The sequence below is a fragment of the Spermophilus citellus genome, assembly GCF_964194105.1.
Source record: "Spermophilus citellus genome assembly, chromosome: 8".
Taxonomy (NCBI): Eukaryota; Metazoa; Chordata; class Mammalia; order Rodentia; family Sciuridae; genus Spermophilus; species Spermophilus citellus.
The window spans coordinates 112228765-112249304 of NC_138189.1; the positions used below are offsets into that span (position 1 = coordinate 112228765).

At 35.4% G+C, this 20540-nt stretch overlaps 1 protein-coding gene across 3 annotated transcripts in view; it reads right to left on the bottom strand.

The window, feature by feature from the left end:
- The window catches only part of GRID2 (glutamate ionotropic receptor delta type subunit 2), a gene marked incomplete at both ends in the record, with an annotated part of 1503481 nt that overhangs the window by 254087 nt on the left and 1228854 nt on the right, over positions 1–20540 (bottom strand). For all 3 annotated transcript variants that reach the window (XM_081304511.1, XM_081304512.1, XM_081304510.1), the window contains one exon: positions 19755–19950. In XM_081304511.1, coding sequence (XP_081160637.1) covers positions 19755–19950 — 196 coding nt within the window. The remainder of the gene's footprint in view (positions 1–19754; positions 19951–20540) is intronic.

Sequence of the window (20540 nt, forward strand, 5' to 3'; positions counted from 1 at the left end):
TTCTTACTTTCCAGCTTTCTAGACAAAAATATAAAACAAGTATATATAACTGATCATTTTATCAACCTTTGAACAGAATTCCATGCCACCCTCCCTTAATCAAAGCCATAGGTCTTTGTTAAAATTACATATGAGACTGAGATCACTCAGAAAATAATTGAGACTTCTTCTATTTATACGTTATTTTTGCTGTCTTTAAAGATAGTGAGTAGGTAGTATCATCCAGTTAATGGGTTGTACTATTAAGAAAAAATACATAAATATCTGTTCTCCTTAGGACGAATGTTCTTTGAGGACTCAGGCTTAGAAATTTAGGGGGTTTGAATTCATGGAAAATATGAGATTGATTTCTATTAAAGAAGAAGTTGGAAAGAAAGATTAGAAATCAAGCTTGAAATTTAATTCAATTAATTCACTATAGAATTACAGAACAATGGTTTTATATGACACAGGGACAAACTGATGAATCAGGTATCAATCTCGACTCAAAGTAGCGTACAATCTGGAAGGTGAAACAGCACAGATAAATAAAATACTGAAATGAGAGCAGATTTGAGGAGGGAGAGATGAAGAGAGTAATGGAAAAATGTAAATATTTTAGGAAAGAATCAGGTAAGACTTCATTGTAATAACTGATATAGAACTGGAAAATAAATAGCCAATGGGAAGAGGAAAGGCAGTAGGGAGTGCATTCCTGATGGTGGGAAAGAAGTCGGCAACACCTGTTAAGTAAGCATGTTGAGGAAGATAGATGAGAGAAAACCCGAAATGGAGTTCAATGGGAATACAAGGCATGTGAAGGGGAAAAGAGAACACCCACATTAATGACTTGTACAGAACTGCTGTTCAATATATTTTAATGATAATAAGGAATGAGTAAATAAAGACTGAAAGAAAGAATAGTGTCAAATGGTGGGGACCTTTGACTGCTATAATAAACAATTTGCATTGCAGATAAAATGGGACACTTAAAAGCTTTTGAGCAAAAATGGATTATTATCAGAACCATGTTGAGGGAAGATTAATTTGCAGAAGGGGGCCAATTAGTTATTTTTACAGTCCAGGAGATAGTAATAATGACATGAAGGACTAAATTGGAAGTGGAAAGGGAAAGGAGGGAATATACAAGAAAAATGCTGCAGAGGCAGGATTGAGAGTTAAAGCAATTAATTCACCCTGATAAGAAAGATGAAGGCAATAAAAGTGACTCCTCATTTTCCAGCCTGAATAATAGGGAGGGCAGTGTTTTAACAGAAATAAAGAACACAGAAAGATAAGCATCAACTTGCAAAGAAAGATAATTAATTCAGTGTTAGACATATAGTTGGCAGGGCACTGGCATGGCATCCAGGTGGAGAGGTATGGCAAGCAGATAAGTGTTTTCTTCCTAAAAAATAAATGCTGTCACAATGGAAAAGGCAGCAATTGCCACTCGATGTGTCCTTCACTTTACTCTTACTTTTTGATCAATTGCATATAAGGAGCAAAGATAGGGAGGATTTTGTTAAAATATTCAAGGGAAATATGCATGTATGCATGTATATTTATATTTTATTATTATGTTATATATAATATACTCGGGAAGTATCAATTAGGGTGACAAAATATTTTAGATTACCTGGATGCACCCTAAAGCTCTAGATTCCTAAAGCCTCAGTTGCAAGGCAATAGAGTAAAGTGAGTGGTTTGCTTAGAGTAAACATAGCCTATGCTACTGGGTTTCTAATTTTAGGTGTATCAGGGTCACCTGAAGAACTTGTTAGCATACAATTTACAGGTCTCAACTCAAAAGTCTCTGGTTAGAAAGATTTGGGAGAGCTCTAAGAATAAGAGAGAGAGAGAGGGCGGTGGAGGAAGGGAGGGAGGGAGGGAGGATATAAAATCATGGCATTTGCAGGTAAATGGATAAAGTTATAGAAGATAATGCTAAGTGAAGTTAGCCAGTCCCCCAAAACCAAATGCCAAATGTTTTCTTTGATATAAGGAGGCTGATCCATAATGTGTAGGGAGGGGGAGCATGTGAGGAATAGAGGAACTCTAGATAGGGCAGAGGGGTTGGAGGGGAAGGGAGGGAGGCATGGGGTTATTAATGACGTGGAATGTGATGATCATTATTATCCAAAGTACAGGTATGAAGACATGAATATAGTGTTTATACAACCAGAGATATGAAAAATTGTGCTCTATATGTGTAATAAGAATTGTAATGCATTCTTTTGTCATATATAAATAAAAATAAAATAATGAATAAAAAAAAGAATTGGCATATCTCATGGTTCCCAGGTGATGCTGCTACTACTGCTGGTCCAGGGTCCACATTTTGATGATCACTGGTCTAGGACATGGGCTTTTAAATAATGCCTGAAAGATTCATTCTCAGAAGATAATCTGTGAACAATCTTCATCAGAACCACCCAAGTTTCTTATTAATTTAGTTATTGGAACACCACCTGTGATTCAGTGAATAGTTACATTTTTTAATATTTATTTTTTAGTTGTAGTTGGACACAACACCTTTATTTATTTATTTATTTTTATGTGGTGCTGAGGATGGAACCCAGGGCCTCGAATGTGCTAGGTAAGTGTTCTACTGCTGAGCTCTGCCATTTGGAGTTTTAGAATAAGCATTTTGAAAAGTCTTTTTAGATAATTCTTAATATCTTTTAAAGTTTGAGAAACACTGAAATTGTGATGTGAATTTTAATTAATGTTGGGGAGACCTTAGAGACTTTTGTTCTATAATTTTTGTAGAAAGAGCAAGTAAAGGGATTTAAGAGATGTGGGGTGTATACATAAATCTTGATACTAATTAGTTGGATGGCCTTAGGTAAACCACTTAACCATTTTAGGTATAATTTCTCATCTAACAATAAAATGACTAATTTGGAAGATACCCACATTTCCTGTCAGCTTTAAATCGTGATGATTTGGGGTAATAGCAATGGGTAATTGTCACAGATAAACTTTCCCAGAAAAAATTAAGGAAAAAAATTCTTCTCAATTGAGTTAGTCAGAATAACATGGATTTTGTTCTATTTTGTTAAACTATACACACCTTGTTCCCATTCTGATTTGCTTCTCTTGTTGGGGTTGTTAGTTTGTTGGTCTCTACTGTCTTTGAGACTCACTGCTGGGACATGCATTTCTGTGGGCTGAATTGTATGTTACCTCTCAGGAATGCTAGACTTTTTGTGACAAGCAAGCTCACTCCAATTTCTATTGGAGCAAATTTTGGAGATGATAGTAATTCAAGATTGTTAGCCATTACAAAAATGCATATTAAAATAAAATATAAATCTATACATTTCTCATCTCATAAATATTGAAGTAGCTACTATTGAAATACATAGATAAATAAAAAATAAATATTGGTGAAAATGTGGAGAAATTGGAACACTTTGTTCTCTTTGTATGAATATAAAATACAACAGTCACTATTGAAAACAGTATAGCAATTCATGCTGGGTGTGGTGGCGCACACCTGTAATCCCAGCTGAGACAGGAGGATCTCGAGTTCAAAGCCAGCCTCAGCAATAGCAAGACACTAAGCAACTCAGTGAGACCTTGTCTCTAAATAAGATACAAAATAGGGCTGGGGATGAGGCTCACTAGTTGAGTGCCCCTGAGTTCAATCCAAGTGCCCCCCCCCAAAAAAGTTGAAAATAGAATTATTATATGATACAGTAATTCTACTTCTGGATGAAAAGATGCAAAGAATTGAAAGTAGATATTTGTACACCTATATTCCTAGAAACATGATTCACAACAACCAAGAGGTAGAAGCAACCCAATTGTCCATTCATGATGAATGGATAAAAAAATGTGGTATAGATATACAATGAAATATTATTCAAATATTATTTGAAATGGAAGGCAATCTTGACATGTGTAAGAACATAGGTGAACCTTCAAGGCATTATGTTAAGTGAGACAAGCCAGTCACAAAAGGGCAAATACTGTTTGATTTCACTTATTTTAGGTACCTAGAGTAGTCAAATTCATAGAGACAGAATGGTGGTTGTTAGGGGTTGTGGGCAGGAGGAATAGGAAATTATTGTTTAATGGGTACAGAGTTTTAGTTTTGCAAGATGAAAAGAATTCTGGAGATAGAAGGTAGTGATGGTTGCCCAACAATGTGAATGTTCTGAATACTAGGAAATTATGTACTTAAAATGATTAAGACAGAAATTTTATATGACATGTGCTTTAATACACAATTTAAAAAAATAAAATTAAGCCTTTCAATAAAAATTTCCGTTGAACGTTATGTGAAAATGTTAGGTGCTATACTCTGATTATATTATAAATCAATTCCTTAAGACTTAAATAGAGAAGCTCTATCCTTACTTATGGAGTTTTTTAAAACCTATTTTGCAGTTACAGATTCCACTATTTGATATTATGTGTAATAGAAGAAATAAAGGTAAATTTGAAGATGCAGGTTATTTTTTTTAACCAAACATAAGTATGATTTTATATTGTAATATACTTATTGCCCTAAAATACAATCTAGACATTCAAACTTGATTTATTTTGCTATTTCTCAGACAAAGCTGTTGCCAGATTGCACAGCCATAAAGGATTTTGCAAAAATATAATGATTTAAAATAAGGAAAATAATAGTTATGGATATTTAACAAGAAAGGTGGAATCTGTAATCAGGATATTTAATGTTCCAAATGGCAATGAATCTGGTAAACAGTAAAGCAGAAAGACATGCTAGTAATCATAGCATTTATGCTTTAGTCAGAGAATTGAATTCAGCAGTTGAAGAATATTTCAGAACACAGAAGATATATAAATCAGAGATGGAGGAGAGGAAAGGCCCTTTGGGTGATATGAAAAGGTAGCCAGGGATTAGGACTCTCAGGGTACAAAGGAAACCTATTTAGGTTCCTAATTTTACCATTGAGGGAAGGAGATGCTAAACATTCAAAGTATATGTTAAAGGCCTATAGCTTAACATAAGGGAAACAAAGCCATGGGCATGAAAATCCAACATCTTCATTAGAAAATGATCATAGAAAAACTTTTCAAAAAATCTGAGCCCTCTCAGTATAGCTCATCTACTGGGGAACTAACTAAATGTTATAAAACTCTTGCCTGTGTTCATAGTCTTAGGGATAAAGTGAAGGATAGCAAACAGTGAATTGCTTAGAGACACATTTACAGAATCATCAATCTTTCCCTATTTTTGGCAGAGTCAATGCTATTCTTTGAAAATACTAGCTGGCAAAAGAAATGTCTTATGAAGTGTATATTTGGGCACATGGATTTATTGTAGGACCTGACCAAGTGGTGTTTGCTTCCCATGTCTGCTTAACTGATAGAGTAAATATAGATGTGGACATGGATATAAATAGAAAAGCCTTAAGGATAGGGGCTGAGTAACAAAAAAAATACTATTCTTTTTTTAAATTGATTTTTTAAAAAATAAATGACAGCAGAATGCATTACAATTCTTAGTACACATATACAGCTCAATTTTTCATATCTCTGGTTGTATATAAAGTATGTTGACACCAATTTGTGTCTTCATACATGTAGTTTGGATAATAATGTCTATCATATTCCACCATCCTTGCTAATCTCCTGCTCCCTTCTTTTCCCTCCCACCCCTCTTCCCTATCTAGAATTTATCTATTCCTCCCATGTTCCCCCTCCCTACCCCACTATGAGTCAGCCCCCTTATATCAGAGAAAACATTCAGCATTTGTTTTTTTTGGGATTAGCTAACTTCACTTAGCATTATCTTCTCCAGCTCTATCCATTTACCTGCAAATGCCATTATTTTATTCTCTTTTATTGCTGAGTAAAATTTCATTATATATATATATACCACATTTTTTTATCCATTTATCCACTGAAGGGCATCTAAGTTGGTTCCACAGTTTAGCTATAGTAAATTGTGCTGCTATAAACATTGATGTAGCTGTGTCCTTGTAGTATGCTGTTTTTATGTCTTTTGGGTATACACTGAGGAGAGGGATAGCTAGGTCAAATGGTGGTTGCATTCCCAGATTTCCAAGGAATCTCCATACTGCTTTCCATATTGGCTGAACCAATTTGCAGTTCCACCAGCAATGTATGAGTGTGCCTTTTCCCCCACATCCTCACCAATATTTATTGTTGTTTGTTTTCATAATAGCTGCCATTCTGACTGGAGTGGGATGGTATCTTAGAGTAGTTTTGATTTGCGTTTCTCTAATTGCTAGAGATGATAAACATTTTTTCATATATTTGTTGATTGATTGTATATCCTCTTCTGAGAAGTGTCTGTTTAGTTCCTTGGCCCATTTGTTGATTGGGTTATTTGTTTTATTGGTGCTTAGTTTTTTGAGTTCTTTATATACCCTAGAGATTAGTGCTCTATCTGATGTGTGAGGGGTAAAAATTTGCTCCCAGGATGTAGGCTCTCTGTTCACCTCATAGATTGCTTCTTTTGCTAAGAAGAAACTTTTTAGTTTGATTCCATCCCATTTACTGATTCTTGGTTTCAATTCTTGTGCTATAAGAAAAAGTTAAGAAAGTTGGGGTTTAATCCCACATGATGAAGATTAGGGCCTACTTTGTCTTCTATTAGACTCAGAGTCTCTGGTTTAATTCCTAGGTCCTTGATCCACTTTGAGTTGAGTTTTGTGCATGATGAGAGATAGGGGTTCAATTTCATTTTGTTGCATATGAATTTCCAGTTTTCCAAGCACCATTTGTTGAATATGCTATCTTTTCTCCACTGCATGTTTTTGGCACCTTTGTCTAATATAAAATAATTGTAATTTTTTGGGTTAGTCTCTGTGTTCTCTATAATGTACCATTGGTCTACCAGTCTGTTTTGGTGCCAACACAATGCTGTTTTTGTTAGTATTGCTCTGTAATATAGTTTTAGTTCTGATATAGTGATGCCACCTGCTTCACTCTTCCTGCTAAGGATTGCTTTAGCTATTGTGGGTCTCTTATTTTTCCAGATGAATTTCATGATTGCTTTTTCTATTCCAATGAAGAACACCATTGGGATTTTGATCAGGATTGCATTAAATCTGTATAGTGCTTTTGGTAGTATGGTCATTTTGATAATATTAATTCTGCTTATCCAAGAGCAAGCTAGATGTTGCCATCTTCTAAGATCTCCTTTGATTTCTTTCTTTAGGGTTCTGTAGTTTTCATTGTATAGATCTTTCACCTCTTTCATTAAGTTGATTCTCAAGTATCTTATTTTTTTTTGAGGTTATTGTAAATGGGGTAGTTTTCCTCATTTCCTTCTCAGAGGACTTGTTATTGATATACAGAAATGCCTTTGATTTATGGGTGCAAAAGTACTAGTCTTCTATCAATATTTTATTTTTTTGGTACTGAGGATTGAATTCAGGGGCACTTAATCACTGAGCAACATCTCCAGTGCGCGCACGCGCGCGTTTTCTCTCTCTCTCTCTCTCACATATATATGAGAGAGAAGATTAGTGCTCTATCTGTCTATCTATCTATCTATCTATCTATCTATCTATCTATCTATGTGTATATACACACATCACTTTTTTAAAAAATAAATTTGAGACAGGGGCTCGCCGCTAAGTTGTTGCTGAGGCTGGTTTTGAACTCAAAATCCTCCTGCCTCAGCCGCTTGAGTTGCTGGGATAACAGGCATGCATCACTGTACCTGGATCAATATTTTAAAAGGAGGCATTTCAATTTATTTAATCCAAAGAAAAGAATCCAAATAAATCCATAGTTGATGTATAAAAATACACCTTTAAAAATGTTCCATATTATTAACTATTGGAAAGATGAAAATTAAAATGAGCTATATTTCATTGATCATTTTGAATCAAAATGGAAAAATAAGAATAATACTATTTAAAGCTGACAAATTCTGGTAAGTAGGGAGTAGAGACACTGTTAATTTATTGACAGAAGTAGAAATTGGCATAGTTTTAGACTATGTTGAGAAGAGTTATTAAATCTGTGCATCTGCATACCCTTTAAGCCACCTAAAAACCCAATTTTGGAACAGTATTGTTAAGAAAATTTAGATATATAAAATGTATATATTCATTATAGATGTTTTAAGAGAAAATACATGCAACTTTCAAAGGACAGTGATCTGATAAATATTAAAAATTCATGAAATATTTTGAGAGTATTTAAAAAGTATGAATAGTATATGCAAAACTGAAAGATGTTTATGAGAGAAATTTAAAAAGATAAAGGCAGGAGAGGTTTACCATGGTGTGAAACGGGATGGCTAGAGTTGAACTGATTTTAAAATTCTGGTAGGATTATGATTTTTAGTTTTTTATATTTTATTTTGCCAACAGAAATTTTTAGAAATATATGTGAATTTTCTGATTTAGCAAGTAGTCTTATTGTGTAGTAAGAACTACACAACAGCAATGCATCATTTAATGTATTTCTTGGATAAAGAAGTTTGTAAGTAGAATGGAACCACCAGGAGTCAAAGATGTACCTATTCATTTTTTCCATCCTGGGGAAATCCAAATTTAAAATTCCTTTAGAATTTTTTTCTTTCTGTTTGAAAGGGTAGATGTGTGTTAAATCAGAACTAAAAGCAGAGGCTTTGTGCTGCAGTTAGGGGCTTCTGCAATTTACCCTGAGTGTACTTCTCTCATGTGGTTATTCAACAGTTTGAAATTAGGGTCCTAACACTCACTAATTAATGTTCCAGAAAAAAATCATCTTACACTTCATCAATTCCATTTCCACAGTTTAAAAAAATATATATGAAAGAAAACTGAGATTCAAAGTGTCTATATGTTCTTTCCAATCCAGACATTTCTTTTCAAACATCTTGGTTATTCTTTTCACATCTCTGCTTATTTAGTTAGAATTATGTGATTAATGTCCAATTAGCAAGTTCAGATGATACATAACCCTGTATGTGTCTTAGTTCCGTGGCACAGATGGCACCTCCCTCCTCTGTCACCTTATTGTGCACCTTAGTCTCTAATTCCTTTTAGTTTCTTGCACATGCTGTGATCCGCTCACCTTCATGCCTTTGTTCAGGCTGTTTCCGCTCTACCCACTAATTGCTATCTCCCTTTGACTTAATTAAATTCTCCTTATTCTAAGTTCAACACCACTTCTTCTAGGAAGCCTTCACTGACCTGAACTACTTTCATTCCCCAGGCTAAGCTAAACCTCTTTCTATGTTCTCATAGTATCTCATACAACTCTCTTTCTGGTAGCTATTATTTTTGCATCTAATTTAGCAGCCACTGAGTAAATGTTGAGGAAAGGAAGAAGCAAATGAAAGGATGGATTAGAAATGAATTTAGCTAATAAAAATGAGAATTGCAGCAGACCTGGCTTTCATCATGGGCTTAAAAATACACTTTTTTCCCCACTATAAAAACTATTAAAAGTGCATGCCTTGCCAATGGTAGGTTGGTAGTGTCATCTGGTGCTGTTATATTTACATATGTAAAATACATCATTATTTTCATCAATACCCACTCTGGTATATAGAATCAAAATGTGCATGTGTGTGTGTTTGTAACTCAAAATCTTGAAAAAATATTTATTTATACTGTACTTTGTGTGCTATAAAATCTGACAAATTCAAACTTAAGATACTTAACAACTGCTTAAGAAGTTTATGGTGCTAGATTTCTCCTCTCCTCTCTGAGAAAACACCTGATTTTGATTTCAAATATCCACAAGGATGATTATTAATAAAACAGGTTTTAAAAACTAGTAATAATGAGAAAAAAACTGCCACCCAAATCCAGGCATTCAAAATGCAGTAGCAGGGATGCTGAAAATGATCTCTCTTTTTGTTCTGCTGGCGCAGGTCTCTTCTTTCATTGTGTTATTGGTGACATAGTCCTAAAAACTCTGATTTCTGGAAAGCAGAAAATATACCAGTGGGAGGTGAACTCCCAGCTACAGGGTGAAGTGCTAAAGTGAATAATATATTGTTTGTTGGAATCATTTGGCAAAAGGGCAAATGCAGCAAATACACCAAGCCTACTGCTCTGAGAGCTCAGGCTTGGCATTTTCATAGCTCAGAGCTGTTTAGTATTTTGTTTTGTTTTTCCTCCAAGCAGAGTTCAGTTTGATTATTCTTTTCTGTAATAAGGGCCTAACCCACATTTTAAGGTCATGCACACTGTCAGTTTATTACCAAATTGCTCATTGAAACTCAAGTTAGTTCTTACAGCCTCCTGCTGCAGGCTCATTAATTATCATCTACTTTGGCATTTTTACTCAATACCAATTGACGCTCTAAGAGGAGGGAGTGTGGAACAAACAGAAAAGAGGATATGGCCAGTGCAGCTCATGGGTTTGAGGTGCCGAAGACCAGGACTAACTATGTGTAAAACTGTGTCATAGTTAAAATCTGTTTTCATCTCTTGTCCTTTTTTCCTTTATATATCTTGATATGCACTTCATCCTCAAGTCAAGTCTGTGTCACTTGCTACCTATCCCAGCTTCACTGAGTGGCAGGAAGCAAAGCCCTCCAGTTTCCCATCTGCTAGTAAGACTGCTGTGAGCCAGGCTTTCACCTGCTGTTGGAATAAAGAGGAGCCCCATGCCTCAGTATGCTCTTGATAACCTGGGCACCCGCACCTCACACTCATCTACTCATCAACCTATTTGCCTACACCCTCCAGCCCACATTGATCCTATATCCCAAATGCCCACCATCATGCAAAGTCCAAGGCTTCTAGGTCACTACTTATATATATTTTTCATTACTATAGGTTTGCACATCCCCTGATTTTGATTAGTTTTTAAATTCTTCCTCAGATTCTTCCACTTTGCTCTATGGAGATCACTATAGTTAGTTATATACTAAATAACATATTTTTTTCTAATGGGAAGACTCTTTGGAGAAAAAGGGGATGCAGTGAATAATGCTGGATAAACTGGAAAAGCTGAGACTAGCCCAAGCAAACTAGTACATGTAGTCACCTTACCTATAGCTGCCAGTTTTTTTTTAAATACACCTTCTTTTGCTAACTAGAAACTGCTTATACTCTGGTGAAGTGGACCAGACACCTCCACCCAAAGACCCTGCACCATTATTAAGCTTCTCCTCTTGTCAGATTTTTTTGAAATAATGTCAACAGGATTTCATAGTTCTGCAGAGAGCTCAATGGGGTTTGAAGCTTCCTCTTTATTATAAATGCTGGGTTTCCAGACAAAACGTGTGAAATCTCTGTCTAGCCTAGGAATATGGCACAAAAAAGTAACTGTTAAGTTCCCACCCACTGACATTCAACCCAACCACTTCATTGAGTATAAATCTAAAAGAATTTTCAGACTCAGGGTCCAGAGATTTTTAAGCATGAGTCCCTCTGGACTGCTGTAGCTTATATAAACCTGCTTCCCGAAAATTCCTTGGATGTCCAGCCTCATCTGTCCTACATCACTGGGACTGTTACCTATGGTGTTTTCAAATGGTGCCTATTTTTCTTTGCTATAACATTTGTGCACTTTGGCTGGATTAGGAGTAGGTGTCCTTCTTGCCAATAAAACTACTTAAGACCCTTGTCTCTCAAGTCCTACAGCTTTGAAGTTCCTGTTATCAGACTATATTACCTGCTACTCAGTCTTGCTGTGACAACTGAGATTTTGTCTTTCCCCCAACACCATTTGGTTTTATCACTTGGTTTTCTGTCACTCTTTTAAATACAAACTCTGTTTATTCTTAGTGATTTGATTCTTCACAAAGAAAATTCTTTTCCAGTACTTGACTCTCAATCTCTTGGCTTCTTCTTCTCCAAAGAGCTTGTCTTTCTTTTGTCTCAGCTACTCACTCCCATGTTGGATCATCTTTAATAACTGCACTCTTTGTTATCTCAATTTCAAATGTTATCTCAGAACTAACTTATTATAACTTTTAATTCTACCATCTGTCTCACTGACTCCAATGTTTATCCATTCAGGCCTAAAATCCACTCTTCTTGCCATTCATTTGGTGTCTTCAATCCCCCTTATGTTATTGCTTCCTTTTATACAGATTGGATTCCATGATCCATAATAATAATCATTTTGGGGGGGTATATACTCAACTTCTTTATCTCGACCATACTTACCTGGTAAACACCAATTCCAGTGAACCCTACTTCATGCTGACTTACACTCAGGCAGCTGAAATTCAAAACTACAGAAAAACCTCAGAAGCATGCTGATTGGTTATGGCCAATGGCAAAAGGGCACTTAGTCTCGTCTAAGAAGCCCACTAGTCTACTTTTCTCCCATTCCCCAGAATTACAACCCCCACACTAAGTCTCCAGATTTTCTGTCCTGCTGCTTAGACTTTGATGATGAGCCTCCATATACTCCTGCCACCACATTTCCAAGCTATCTTTACGTATGCACACATGCTCTCCCTTTTCTCTTCTACTATGGATGGATTGTGCTTCGAAGTTCGAACTCTTTACCTGTATACTGGATCCCAGGACTTATCTCCTACTCAAATTTCCCAGCAGTTCTCATGTATTTCTCCTGAATCGTGAATTTACCTATCTTTATCAGACCTCCAATATGTAGATATTATCTATGTCTTCTTTCATTAAAAATTTTCTCCAAATCTCACATCCAGTTCCAGGAACCCTTCTCATTGGTTGGCATTTCCTCTGAGCAAAACTCCATTAAAAAAGTTGTCTATTCTCATAATTTTCACTTCTTTTCTTCTAATTCTTTTTTTCTCTCCAATTTAATTCTGATTTCTTATCTTTTTTTTTCTATTGGACTTGTTCTTGCCAAGGTCACTAGTGGCTAGTGGCTGTTGGTTATCAAATCAAGGATTAGTTCTCAGTCTTCCTCACATTTGATTGACAGGTATCATTTGACAGATTGTGGATTCTTCAGATTTTTTGAAAGATCCCCCTTGTTTATCATTTGCTTCTAAAATCACTTTTTTGATTTTCTTCCTTTTCTCAATAGTGGATCCTTCCCTGAGCTCCTTTCTATCTTGCCTTCCTTTAAATATGATATTGTCCTAGGATCAGTCTTCACACATCTTTTTTGGTTAGATATACTCATATTCTTGGCTACCTCATTCAGCCTTTTGTCTGTAAACATCAACCAGATAACTATATTAGTTAATTAATTTCATATTAATTGCTATGTTAAGGACAAATTATCATTTGGCTTCTTAAACCTGTTTTAATCTTAGTTTCTCCAATTTCAATGGATGACAATTTCATTCTTCCAGTCTCTCTGGCCAAAGACATTGAATTTGATGTCAATTACTTTTTTTCACCTCCCAATTATTATCTTTTAGAAAATCAGAGCTACCTTCAAAATATATTCAAATTCAGTCACTTGTCACCACTTCCAACATTACCACTCAGGGCCAGCCATCACTGAGTCTCACTTGGCTTACTGCAGTGGCCTCCTCACTGGTCTCCCTGTTTACATCCTCAACCCCCCTGTTCTCCATACAGCACCAGAGTAAACCTTTAAAAAGAGTTATATCATATCACTCCAAACCCCTGCACTGGATCCCAATCTCAGAATAAAGCCAAGGTCATCAAAATGGCTCCCAGAATATTACAGATCAATGATTCTGAACCACTTGAATGGGACTTAAGAAATCCTATTGCCTGCCATTTCCAAGTAAGATACAATTTGAACTTTAGTGAAGTCCAAAGCATCAGCAATTTTAACAGCTTCCATCTAGCCACCTCTCACTCTGATCTGATCTCTCATCCTTCTGCCCTAAAACCCCAACCCCTCTCTATGAACTCTGTTCCAGGCACATTGGCATTGACATTCTTTTTTTAAAAAAATATTTATTTATTTTTTAGGTCAGGATTATTATTTTTTTTCACCAAAAACATTATATTTATTTGAATTAGATACAAAGTTTTTTTTAATACATGTACTTTGTATAATGATGTCCATCACATTCCACCATCCTTGCTAATCTTCTGCCTCTTTCCTATCTAGAATTCATCTAATCCTACCATGCTCTCCCTCTCTACCCCACTATGAGTCAACCTCTTTATATCAGAGAAAACATTCAGCATTTGTTTTTTAGGGATTGGCTAACTTCGCTTAGCATTATCTTCTCCAACGCCATCCATTTACCCACAAATGCCATGATTTTGTTCTTTTTTATTGCTGAGTAAAATTCCATTGTGTATATATGCCACATTTTTTTATCCATTCATCCACTGAAGGGAATATAGGTTGGCTCCACAGTTTAACTATTGTGAATTATTGGCCTTGACATTCTTTACCCAACCTGGTCTCTGCCTCAGGAATTTTGAAGTGAGTTATCCTCTACCTGGAGCACCTCCTGTTCCCTGTCTCCCCACTATCTGCATGTTTCACACCCTGTCATCCTTCAGAGCTCTCCTCAAATTTAACTTTTTCAAAGAGGACTTCCCAAACCATTTTATATGTGATATTCCTGCTTCTGTTCTCTTTCATTTTTATTTTTCCAATTTTTCTTTATATCATATGTTTATGTGATCTCTGTTGTCTTCTCTTTACTACACTAGACTCTGATGGCACAGAGACTTTGCTTGTTCTGTTGTACCTTTCATTGCCTAGAACAATGCCTGGTAATTAATGGGTGATTATGTGTTAAATGAGTTTGCAAAATTGAAGGTTAATTTAACCTAGTTTTTCAGCCAAACTGAATAAAACAGGGATAGGCTTAACTCAACAGTTTATAGGGTCTGGCTGTTTTTCAAAATCCATGATATTGACCATATTGTTTAGACTTTTGTTTTGGCTTCCATTGCTAGTCTTTGATTTTCTGAATATGATTAGTGCTGGGTCCAGTGGTTTGGCTTGATGCCCTCTCTGGACCTTACCTGTTCCTCCAGTAATGATATTTCTTATACTGTACTGCTCTTGAGCTGATAAATTGATGCCGTCCTTCTGATTAAATACTGCTGCTACCTGGCACTACCATCCATTTTCCTGTTACCATACACTTTTGGACTTTGTTGTCTGTAGTATTATTTACATACCACTGTGGTCCTCTGTCCAGGACAGAAGTTCTAATTCTACCAACAATAATTTTTATTGACTTCCCTAGTGTTGATCACTGCTCAATTTCTAGAATGATTTGTTCTTTACTACGTGGGTTATAATAGGTTTCCAGCAAATTAATATTGGCTTCATAATAATAATCAGGGTCTTCTTGTTTCAGTGTTGTTTACAGATCCTTCATTCCTGGTACAGTCCTTACCTGTGACCTGGAAATTTTACCATCCACTCTCAGAAATTACCTGTCTTATGCCCCTGTCTGTTATAAAGTAATATGACAGACTAAATTCCATTAATGGCCTAATGCCAGTAACTCCTTAAATTTGTAGCATTCTAAAATGTATTTGGGTGCTAACAGGGATGGACTTTCCATGGCATAATTTCAGAATGTTGCAGAGTCAGCAGAACAGCCCCCTAACTTGTTTCCATCTTTCATATTGCCACCTTCAGTTTTTCCCAATGCAATAATCATATGATTTGCCAAAATACGAGTCAGATCATATTAATATTATATTCAAAACCCCTAAAGATTCATATCTGTTAGTTAGGTTCTTGTTGCTATGACCAAAATACTTGACATAAACAACTTAAAGGAGGGAAGATTAATTTTGGGTCATCTCATGTTTTCAGAAAATGCAGAAATCTCATGATGGAGGATGTGGTGAGCAAAGCTGCTCATCCTGTGCTGCCAAGAATGGGGGAGAGGCACAGGAAGAAGCTAGGGATAGATATAGTCCTCAAGGCCACATCCCCAGTGACTTACTTCCTCTGGTCATACCCCACCCGCCTAGGGTTACCACCCAGTAATTTATTCAAATAAATAATAATCCATCAAGTCGATTGATGCTGTTACATTCCCCACTATTCAATCATTTCACCTCTGAATATTGCTGCATTGCCTAACACATGATCTTTTGGGGGGACAGTCCAGATCCAAACCATAGCAATATCCCACATGTAAAAGCTAACTTAGAATGTTTTATACAGCCTTGGTTTCCAAATCACACTTGAACATGCATGTGAATCATGTTCAGATTTTGTCAAATGAGATCCACATTCAGAATGGTGGAGGTAGTGGCTTAAGAGTCTGCACTTCTAAAAAGCCCTCAGGAAATACTGATGGTGCTAGTTCATAGGTCCACAATTTGAGGAGTAAGTCCCTACATGAGTTGTATCCTCTTTACATTCTAACCCTTCACTTCTCTGAGCTTCTAATATTTCTGATATTATCCCTTAAAGCTAATCCACACTGGCCTCCTTTATGGTCTTGGAACATTCTGGAATGCTCCCACCTTAAGGCCTTTGCACTAGCTGACTCTCTGTCTGGAAGCATTTTCAATCAGATATCCTATACTCCACCTGTTGCCCCTGCCCCTTTACTTCAAGTTTTTGTTCAAATGTCACTTTTTCAGTGAAACCTTCCTCGGTCACTGATCTAATAAAGCAGAGCATTGTGCTACTCCATATTCTCTACCTCCCTCTGCCATTGTACCTTTTCCCCTTAATACTTTTCACTACTGAAGGTATAACATCCTTTACTTACTCTGTTTAGTGTCTGCCACGCTGGTTAGAATGCACACTCCATGAAGGCATTTGTTTACATTTCTCTTCACCCCAGTGACTAACCCCTAACACATAGAAGATGTTTGGTAAATAATTGTTGAATGTCTGAAAAAATTCTGTTACATTATTTGAATCATAACTTTTTCTATTTATGCAAAAGGTCCTAGGCAGAGCAAGATAGAAACAAATTTGTTGTAGTTTAATTAGTATTGTTCAGTGCAGGCGAATGTCTCACAAGAATAGTAAGTCAGAACTTATCTACTTAATGCTCATTTATACAGATTTTCTTGGTACCAGTGGAACAAAAATGTTAGATGGAATCAGGATCCACCTTTAAGTAAGAGAAACTTGATGAGACTAGTAACACAATCAAAAACAAACACAGCCTGCACATTATTAATGAGATCTCTTTCAAGTTATAGATCGTGAGGACTGTGTTTCACAGTGATGCAGGTTTTCCTGGAAGGCAGTTACTGGATATGTGGATTCTTGTCAAAGATACTGTAGAATAAGTTTGGCCTTTTGTGGAATGTTGACCTAGAAGACCTCTGAAGTCTTTTCTGTCTGCACAAATTAGAAATCAATAATAGAGAACAGGAAGCTGCTTTGTGAGGTGTGCAATTTGAGTTGCTCGAAGAATCCACAGTCACACTTCACGTTAGAGTTCTCGATTTCATGAACCTCCAGTGAGAATAGCAGGTTAGGAGGTTATTGTATGTTTGTTGGTTGATTTTGTTTTTTAATTTTGAAGCTGGTCAAACCTTGCAAACTGAACCAAAGTACATTTCATTATTGTGACCTATTCTCTGCCCATACAATTTTCAGCTGCCTCTGCCTGGGGTGAAGAAATATATAATACAAACAAATTTCCACTGAGATATTTTCTCTTAAATGTGTAAAGGCATTCTTTACCAGACTGCTAGTAAATCAGGAAACAGAAGAAATATGGTAAAATAAATATTCGAGGCCTTGATTTTTTAGTTTTAAACTTATTAGCCCTTTTTATCAGCATATTATCAGGAGATAAAAATTGTTCTCCACTTCTTTCACTGCATTTTCTTTTTTATTATGTCATAATTTTAAGTTAACACTAGGAAATATTGAGTAATAAAGCTTTGTAGTTACCAATCTCTCATAAATACACTGTCTAAGGTAATCTTCAGGACCATCTGATGAAAGGTTTATGGCTCTAATCATACTGTTTTATTAAATTATACATATATTACCTTAATTAATTTTGACAAAAGATGGGAGAATTAGGAATTCTTATCTGTTATGAAACTCTGAAGGTCTAGGCACTACCTAGCTAGTCATGTGTACACATTTTATTTAAAATAAATGAGCTAGATTCAAAGTCAGGTTGATGTGCTTGCAAATCTCATGTTTTTAAAAATTTTATAGTATTTGTCACAATTTTAAACATTTTATTTATTCACACTTCACTTCCCTTTTTTTTCCTTACAGACTCTATTTCATGAATCTAGTGCCTATTTCTCTGTTGCTGAATTTATCTCCAGTTCCTAGATCAGTGTTTGGTATATAATTGGTACTTCATAAATATTTAATGAATGAACAAATTAATGAATGAGTGACTATGTACAGTTTCAAAAAATATTTAGTTAGACTATAGCTATCTAGTAAAAGAAAAGAAAATGAAATATCTCTGGAATAATACTGTATAGAAAGAGATTATTAGGCATGGAGAGATTTGGCTTCTAAAATGAAATTGAAATATAAAATTTGAATTTTTATCTATACTAATCCTTAAGGAGAAATTTTCTTTTTAACATTAGACAATATAATGAAAAACAAAACAAAACAAAAATAAAAACAAAAACTTTCCCCTAAACCATTTAGCCTTCTCATTTTAGAGTTGAAATTCATCTATATCCTAACATGTCTTCCTTCTTTCTCTTACCCCCAATACATGTGTTCATTCACCCACCAGATCCACCTCTCCTTCTTTCCTCCCTACTAACTAAGGACACCCTGTGAACTTCCTGGAGCCAATGGTCCTCATTAGAAAAAAAAGAAAGTAAGAAATTTTAGGGTAAATGCATGGCCCCTGGGAAACTGGGATTCTTATAATGAGGGCAAAGGACTTAGAGGCCATTGCTAACAGAATATTCACTGATTATAGAATATCCACTTCCTTAAAGGCATTGTTAGTACTTAGAGGTTTACCTTAGCATTGTCACTTCTCAACATAATGACATCAATGTGGTGACTCTAGTGGAGACAGTGGTAAGCAGATAAGGGGCATCACATGGAAGGCTGAGAGCAATGCTGAAGCCTATGGCTGGGGAATTTTAATAGTTAAAATATTCTCTCGTATAACATCTGCCTTCTGAACAAGAAACTTAGACTAGGGGTCCAATTATTCTGCTGCACAAGATCACAGAGGGAATGTGCACAGCATCATTGCTGCCATTTTGACATTCATTCATTCATTCACTTACTCATTCATTCATTCCATAATTCTTTGTTGAATGGGGATCACATTGACTTTCAATAGGTTAGCTCCTGGACACAATTTTAAGCAAAAACTATTCAGTTCTCACACAGAGATTGCTAGGGCCTGAACTGCTTTAGTATTCATGTAAATAAACTATGGTCCAGAATAAAAACTAGCTTGTTCAAAAAAGGTGAAAAGCCTTTCTAAGCTTTTTTTTTTCCTGGTCTATTATTTCTAAATAATGGTTATAGAAATATAAGATGTATATAAAGATTTTTCACACTCAGAAATAGAAACTGACATTTATAGGCATGTTATTTGTTGACAAGATTAAATTTTGCTTTGAAATAGCTTTACATAATCACAAGATAAAGTTTTAATCTAAAAACAAATGCAGTGTAGAAAATACCCTGAGTCATTTAAAAGAATTGTATAAACTGAATGATATATGGAAAGGAATTTGTAAAAACTTTTTAGTCTTCATGTTTATAATTCCTTAATCCTTTTCAGAACAAAATACCAGCACATGTTTTTTTAGTTTGGGAAGTCCATGGGAAATGGATTTGTTAAGACACTACAGAAGACTTTGAACTCCTCTCCTGATGCACTGAATTGTTTCAAAACCTTCTTTAAATCAACAGAAGCTACAATTTACCTGAAAATTCTATGTTAGAGTTAACAAAAAACAAGAAATAAATTTCTACTTAGCAATTCCAACATGGAAAATAACATGTAAAGATTACTAATGAAAAACCATGGCCAATACCTTTTGAATGCCTGCTTGGGACTCCAGGACATTGTTCTCTGATCCATTGCTTCGGTTGATCATACGCCACATTTGGGAGTACATGCTGTCCCTCTCAAAAGGATTCAATCCCTTCATTCGGACATGCTCATATACTGCAGAGTCCAGGACTGTGCCGTAGGGGATGTCTGTTTGCTTGGAAAGGTCCTGAAGAGACCTTGATTATTTGGAAAAAAGAGAGACAGAGGACATAATGATTATTTTCAAGTGAAAGTAAAGTTCAAAAAAGAAAAGGGCAATATATGAGAAGATAAAGTTTAAAAATTATTTTGATTATTTTGTTGTCTCTTAATAGTGAGACAAAATGTATAAGGAGAACTGATGTTAGGATATATGTAGCAAATTATGAGATAAAATAGTCATTATTGAAGAAGAGGTGAAAATTTTTAGTGGTAATGCAGTACTGTTTTGGGAGACCGTCACTGGGGAAATAGAAATCTAGTAATACCATTAAGATGATCACAAATTAAATTAGATTGCTATGTAATCATAAATAATTTAATAGTTAATTTTAAGTATAATCATTAGACTATGTTCTTTTAGTTGGAAAGCCTTTAATAGTTTTATAAAATACTTACATTTTACATAAACAACATGTTTTTAAATAAATGCATGTTTAACAATTAGTATCGACAGTCATTATTTATGGAGTGGCTACTGCACATATCAGGCAATTGACATGTATTATCCTTATAGCAGTGCCTCATTTCAGAACTGTTTTCACCATGTTCTCAATGAGGAAACTTT